The sequence below is a fragment of the Gloeophyllum trabeum genome (assembly GCF_000344685.1).
Source record: "Gloeophyllum trabeum ATCC 11539 unplaced genomic scaffold GLOTRscaffold_00034, whole genome shotgun sequence".
In the NCBI taxonomy this organism is placed as follows: Eukaryota; Fungi; Basidiomycota; class Agaricomycetes; order Gloeophyllales; family Gloeophyllaceae; genus Gloeophyllum; species Gloeophyllum trabeum.
The window spans coordinates 6,110-13,182 of NW_006920443.1; the positions used below are offsets into that span (position 1 = coordinate 6,110).

Sequence of the window (7,073 nt, forward strand, 5' to 3'; positions counted from 1 at the left end):
GTACCCAAGTTCTCGTCTTTTTCTCTGTTATAGCCATCGAACTCGATGCCAGACTTGTCCGACCAGTCGTACGTGGCTCCGCCGAGCCACCCGGCTGTCCAGGCGATCTCTCAGCCAGCGGCGAACGGAAGCACCCAAGTCAACGGGAACGCTCAAGGCAACGGCAATGCTCGTATTCTACGTGAAGACCCTCACGGGACAACCGTCATAAAGGTCGACAAGGTCGACACGCACCCGAGAGACCATGCGAAGGAGCCCTCGACGTCCGACAAACCTCTGCCGCCCCAACCCCCCCAGAAGCCGACAGAAACTACCGACCAGCCTTCCACCGTCCCAACGCAGCCCTCGTCCCAGTCCAATGAGCCGACGGTGATTGATACGACGCAGCCCCCGCCATATTCGGCTGCTGCAGAAGGAGTGCAATCGTCGAGGCCGGACGACGCATTTCCACCGGAGAATCCGCGTGCGCGAAAGGTGCTGAACGGGAAAGTGGTGGGCGAGGAGAAGGTGGACAAGGGGCTCGTTGATGTGGGATGGGAAAAGCCTACAGGGGGACAACTCGTCAGCGGGCTGGATAACGAGGACCTGTGGGCGCTGATTAGAAGGTTTAATCGGGTAAGCGTGACATTTCTGAATGTCCGCAGAAGTACTCAACGGGCTGCAGCAACTTTACCACGTCAGAGCAGTAGAAGGCCCGCTTCCTGGCGGCTTGGACCTGTGGCCGGCAGATGAGGAAGAGTTTGCACCCGAGAAACTGCGCAGTCAGATTGAGCGTGTGTATGTCACGGTGGTACGTCGCAGCGCTTCATCAGTTGTGGCTGTGGCTGAATTCGTGCCAGTTCATCGGTCTCGCAGCATTCGCAAAGCACATCGCGCGACTACGTTCGTGGAACGAGCGCAATCGGACTATTGCCTGGTTGGTGGTACGTACAGTCGCTGCTACAGTCCGCACTTGCCTGACGCGTCTCAGGGTTACTACGTCGCCTGGGCACTGAACATCATCTTCCCCGCCTTGCTGACCCTCATCCTGACCCTCATCCTTTCTCCCCCAGCGCGGGCGTTCCTCTTCCCCCCTGCGCCTCTCGCAGCAGTGTCCGCCTCGACGGGGACGCTGCAGCAACCGCGCTCCGGGCAACTCGACAGCAAGGACTCGTTGACGGGCGCGCCGGAGCGGTACCGCGGCGAGGCCGTCGAGCACGAGGCGTCGAACTTTGTCACGAGTCTCGCGGGGCTGGCGGCGGGCACGGCTATCGGGAAGGGCCCGGAGGAGGCGCGGTCGGATAGGAAGGCTGACGAGGGCGTTGTGGACAACGAGGCGCTGCCCGGCGCGGATAAGGAACTTGGGCGGGGCGTGCCGGATGTAGGCGAGATGATCGTGGGCGCGGGGGAGGTGAAGGAGGTGAGCAGCGGGAAGAAGCCGAAGGGGGAGGTGGATAGCACGAAGGAGCCGGTGAATCAGGCGATGTGGGAGAAGACGCGCCCTGCGATGAGAGCGGTTGCGGGTATTGCGGATGTTTGGGAGATGTTTGCAAAGTGAGCGCGCTGATCTGGAGTGTTGTGTTAAAAGTTGTGCACTGATGTCATGAGCGTAGTGCCTTGTCGCCCACTCCGCCGTTTGGTCACGCTGTCAGGTTTAGGCTTGCGGGGATGATTGCCCCGCTCGTGTTGGGATCGTTGTTCCTGGACGAGAGGATGGTGTATCGTGGCACTACATTTATACTTGGGATTGCATTCTTCGGCCAGCCCGTCCTCGTCAGAGGCATGGAATGGTTCGTGAGGAAGGTTCCCAACTGGAGGTGGTATCTTGAGCCGCGCAAGTACGCGGGGTTTGTTTCACGAGTGTATTACCGGTCCTGACTGATATCTTGGCATCGCAGCACCTTCCTGAAAGGAGCGCCGACAAATGCCCAGCTTACGCTTACTCTCCTAAGGATTGCTGAAGCCCACAAGGCGCCACTGCCCCCTCCGCCATCGCGCGATGCGCACGAGCCTCCTCCGGAACGCCCGACGACCCCGTTATCGAAGGATGACATGCCCATGGAAGTCTCTCAAGCCGAGCTCGACTCCATCCAGCACCCAGACTTGCAGAAGCAGGCAGAGAAAGAGGCGCAGAGGGAGGAAAAGCCTAAGAAGCAGCACCGGCTCCTGAACTTCATCAAGGGCACCGCGCGGACGGGCGTGAGCACGATCCTGGGCGTAGACCAGGTGCGCGCGAAGACGATCGGGGACGAGCACGCGAAGCGCCGGCTGGGGGTGCTGCACGGGCATGACCACAAGTCCGAGCACTCGGAGGGCCCGACGGCGTTCAACTGCCGGTACGAGGGGAAGAAGGGCGTGGCGATCATCAGCACGCAGGCGACGAGCCCGTGCGTGTCGTTCGAGCCGGCGGGGAAGGACGACCCGAAGTGGAGCGTCGCGATTAGCGATATAAGGGAGCTGAAGAAGGTGGGCGGCTTGGGGGCGAAGGGGAGGCTGGTCGTTGGGTATGCGCTAGGGATGGAGATTGTGGATGGGCTGGAGATTGTGGACCGCGAGGGGAAGGCGAGACTGTGTACGGCGGTGGAGAAGAGGGAGGAGTTGTTTAACCGACTGGTTGCGCTGGATGGTCAGAAGTGGGAGTGCTTGTGAGACAGGAGTATTTGTAATAATTGATATAATAATATGTCTATCAGTGTGTACCACTACTGTACGTTGTGGCATAAACATTGTATTCTATGGTCTCCTTTCATCGTGGGAGCCTTAAGCTTTATGGTCGCGACGAAATTGGCCGGTTTTGTTCCTCTCTCTCACTTGTCGTTGCGGCAGCAAAAGCTACGTCGGTCGTCCTCTAGGCAGGTTCACGGAGCGCGCGTTCTCGGAAAACGAAAGCGGATTCAGAGAAAAGGCTCGTGCAATGACCCAGGAATCGCTCTGATCACCTCGACTCTGGTGACTAGATGAAGAACTGATCTGGTAAGATCGCAGGCTCGTCGGAACTTTGAAGCATTCTGCATTCCACAGAGAGTAGAGAGTCAAGAGACTTAGACTCTTATGTCAGGACGGTGAAAGATAAAGTATGCTAATAGGACGTATAGTACGAAACAGGATACGACACGACCCGAGGGAACTTTGCACGCTTTGATTGACATCCCGCGCTCTGGACACACCTCTCATTCGACCCGCTCATTGTTATTCCACCCGCTATTACAATTTCCAACCCCCCCGGACCACGATTTGCCCAACCCACCCCAGGTTCACCATAATGCTTCGCACGCGATCGACAACTTCATCCGGGAGATTTATCCCGTCCACGATGGTGAGTTTTGTTCGGTAGTTTCCCACTTGGAGACACTGAGCAAAGCTTAGCAGATTCCTAAAAGCCTTATCAATCTTGGACTCCTCTTCTGGCCAACCAAACGGCATCCAGCGCAAGGTTACGTTCTCGAGATTGGGGCACAATCTTCCGGCCCCGGTCGTCCCTTGAGCGGAACGGGGGGCTAGTATCTGCCATAGGAATTGTGCTGCTTTCCCCCCGACAGCCTCCAGCTCCCGCACCCCAATCATCGCTCGAAAGAGGACCTTGCAAGCATGGGCACGTCTGTCATTTCGGTTGGTTGCTCTGGAAAACTGCAGGTGTTCTATCAATGCGAGTGCAGGCGCGAGGTGTTGGGCAAGCTGCCCCATAATATTGGCTTCCTGATCGACATGGTAGCCACTAACGGCCAGCTTGAACTCCTGTTCACTCATCCCCGCTTCCATCTCTTGCCTGGACCTGGCGAATGTGATCTGGATCCCCGACGTGTTGAACTCCCCCATGGTGCAGTGATGGAGGCCCTGCCTGGCCACCACGTCGTTGACGGCCTGGCTGACACCGCTGATAAGGGCGGACACTACCAACGAGTCTTGGCAGTCCAGCTGGAAAGTGGTCGATGCCGTGATAGGATACTGGAGCAGGGCAAGCAGCCGCAGATGCTCCTCGCTGTTGATGTACAACTCGATGCGTTTCAGGCATGGGAGAGTGATGCTCTGCGGGGTCACCAAGTAGTCGATCAAGTTGATCCTCCATAGCCTGACGTGCAGGGTGAGATCCTCGAGGTTCGGGACCGCTCTGATAGTGGCATGGACGGCCCTCGGTGTCTGTAGCGCCGCATCAAGTCTGACAACGAGCTTCTTGAGTGTGGGGCCCATGAGCGGCCAGATGGCGCGGAAGTCAAAGTTCTTAGATTCTAGCGTCTTAAGCTTCGCGGTTGCGAATGGTAGATGCGCCTGCGCATACCAGAACATGGGCATCGCGACCGTTAGGGACTCGAGCTCGTCCAGCATCCAGGGCTCTGGGTTGCCGAGGCAATAACCCCGCCATGTCTCCGTGTGCATGTCGAGGTCCAGGCTCTCAAGTCGCCGCGATTCCCTCTGCAGAACCGAGAGGATCCCTTCGCACCTCTCCTCGGGGTACCCGCGCATGCACCCTTTCACCACCGCTTTCTGTGCGCCGCTGCGATCCAGCATGTACTGCGTTACGTCCGCACTCGTGGCGTTGAACTCCGTCCAGAGGCTTGACTTTGTGTATATGAGCTGACGCCAGGTGCCACAAACGTGGAGGAATTTTAGCCAAGAATGTGGCGAGCGCCCTTCTTTCTCTGATGCGGCCTTCTCATCGACGATAGCGCCGATGAGGATGGCGACCATTAGTTCTGCAGGCAAACGACTGATTGGCGACAGCCTATGCGTATCCTGTACCAGCGGGTCAGAGTCCCCGGACAACAAGCACGAGGGAGGGTACCACCGGCTCACCTCGCGTTGGGACAAGCCAACCACGGTGAGATGATTCTGCCTTCCATACGGTCGAGGCATCGTCGCTGATATTGGATAATAGGGTAGTGTTCGAGGATAAGTGGTCAGTGTTGGTTTGGTGTCAAGGAGCGGGGCAAGTTCAACTTGGCGTGGTTGTGGCACTTAACGTCGTGTTTGGCCCTGTTATGCGCGAGCAGTGGCATCTCCCACGCTTGCCTCCGTCGCACGGTCCTCGTGCCGCGCCATTGGAAGAAATCCCTCCCGCATAGGCAGCGGATGCAAGAGGGTGTATGTCATATATTGTTCGTCTCCGCTTGCGTGCGAGGAAATAGGAAACCACTCCCTTTTAACGTGCGCCATACCGGATCTCTTCAACTCTGGCGAGGTGACCGACTTTCGGTATCTGAACTCTTCGCTAATGCAATGCGAATAGAGGCTCAAGAGGCTCTGATACCAGGATGGAAGTAAAGTCATGGAGTTGTTCTTTTAACAACAATACGAGACGGGTGTGCAGAACTACTATGTATGTGTATGAGTTGGACACTGGACGGTCTTGGATTATTGCACAATATCCAGATAAAGACTGGGGAGCGTCCTTTTGGCGAGCTTCGTCCCCTCAGCCTCAAGGGTTCGCAGGCCCTCCGCTAGGAATAATGCCGCTGTCGTCCAGATGTAGTGCGGCTTACACCCATGTTATCGCCCAAAGTAGGACCTTCCAGGCATGTTCGTATCTAGGGAGCTGCAGGTACTCGATTGCTAAAAGCACAGGCCCAAGGTTCTCTTGAAGATCCAGATACGAGGTGATACATGATCACGTACAGGATCATTAGGTTGCAATACACAGATTCCGACATATCCCCCTGAGATTGTCACCGTCATTCTCTGAAACTGTATCCTGCTCTTGTCCCATTGCCTTCTCCTTCAAGTTCCTCCTGGTGCTACTGCCTCCACATCTGCATCTATCTTCGATCAATCACGACCTCTACAGTACCTACATCCAGCACCACTTGCCTGACATCCTCGTCTCTGAGATCGACTGCCTCGTGGACGGTAATTTTAATCTCTCTTCCAATCGGAAGGACCTGAGCAAACCTGAGCAGGTATGCGTAGGCGCTCCTGACCAAGTTCGCTGAGCCAAATGTGACCTGGTCCAGGGCTATGTTCTCGAGTTGTGTGAACACATCCTCGGCCTTGCTAGTATCAGCCACGGCTGCATGAGTCCAGAGGGCAGGGCCAATGTCCACTAGGAAGTTCGCGGCTGCATTCCCGATGAGCACCAAGTCGCTCACCCGAGGCATCGCTCGAAGTACGTTCTTCCATGTATGTGCACTCGCCGCAGTGCGAACCACCATTTCCTGGACAGGGAGGTGTTCGACTGCTGCGAGCGACGGGCTGGTGTTTTCAGTCAGAAGTCCCAAGATGCCGTATTCATCGTCGTCTTTGTAGCAACGAAAGATCAATGTAATCGCTTCTTCCCTCTTTGTATGATTCGTATCTCCTGGCAGTCTTGAGAACCAGATCATCAAGCCATCTGTGCCCCAGATACGGATGGTACAACGACGGAGCGCCTTCTTCAATACAGCTCCGTTGATAATCGTGCCGACGCCTTCAAGCAGGACAGCCGTCTCCCACTCACGGACGTATGAGAGGCCGAATATCACGGAGGTCGTGTCTGGGTAACGGAGCGCTCCTAGAAGCCAGAGATTCTCCTCCCATTCAAGGCACAACTCAAAGTATCTAAGGGCCGGGAGATTTGCGATCATCATAGCATCCATACCACCTTTCTCCTCCTCCGCAAGACAGACTCGAAGGGGGAGCTGCTCTAGATTTGGTACGGCTCGCAGTGTCGCTAGAACGTGCGCTTTTCGCTGACTACCAGCATGAAGGAGGACCAACGTCGTCAGACTAGATGACACCAGTTGATGGATGGCATATGCCTCGAAGCCATCGGAACGCAGAACCCGCAGATGCGGAGCGAGGAAGGGAATCCGTGGTTGACCGCGCCATCTGCTCGGTGGTGTGACATGCAGGTCATTCAAGTGGCTGAATATCCAAGGAATGGGACTGCTTCGCTCCAATCGTTGCCATAGCTCCCTCGGCATATCAAGCTTCAAGCCCATGATGTGCGATGAATCTCTTTTCAGCACTGCGAGGACCTTGTCATCAGTTCCGCCTGGCTCCACCTCATCGTCATCTGCGAAGAAGGCTTCCACGGCTGACTTTCGTGCTCGACCGGGAGCCGACTTGTATTCCGCCACTTCCGCTTTGGTTGCCTCGATGTTATCCCAGACAGCCGACATTTG

General features: G+C 56.3%; 2 protein-coding genes across 2 annotated transcripts; one reads left to right on the forward strand and one right to left on the reverse strand.

Annotated features, from left to right (window-relative positions):
• Nucleotides 1-558: 558 nt before the first annotated feature.
• On the forward strand, nt 559-2,628 carry GLOTRDRAFT_50913 (uncharacterized protein; the record flags this gene model as incomplete). The annotated part of the gene is made up of 7 exons (XM_007873161.1): nt 559-615; nt 665-790; nt 840-923; nt 971-1,533; nt 1,593-1,817; nt 1,878-2,015; nt 2,115-2,628. Coding segments are annotated over 7 exons (1,707 nt in total), but the record flags the coding sequence as incomplete, so codon positions are not given.
• A 249-nt stretch (nt 2,629-2,877) lies between these two features.
• Nucleotides 2,878-7,070, reverse strand: GLOTRDRAFT_123646 (uncharacterized protein; the record flags this gene model as incomplete). Its single annotated transcript, XM_007873162.1, has 5 exons — nt 2,878-4,710; nt 4,771-4,835; nt 4,998-5,185; nt 5,457-5,550; nt 5,762-7,070. The coding sequence occupies 5 exons, from the start codon at nt 7,068-7,070 to the stop codon at nt 3,184-3,186; spliced, it is 3,183 nt and encodes a 1,060-aa protein (XP_007871353.1). The 3' UTR covers nt 2,878-3,183.
• Nucleotides 7,071-7,073: the final 3 nt, after the last annotated feature.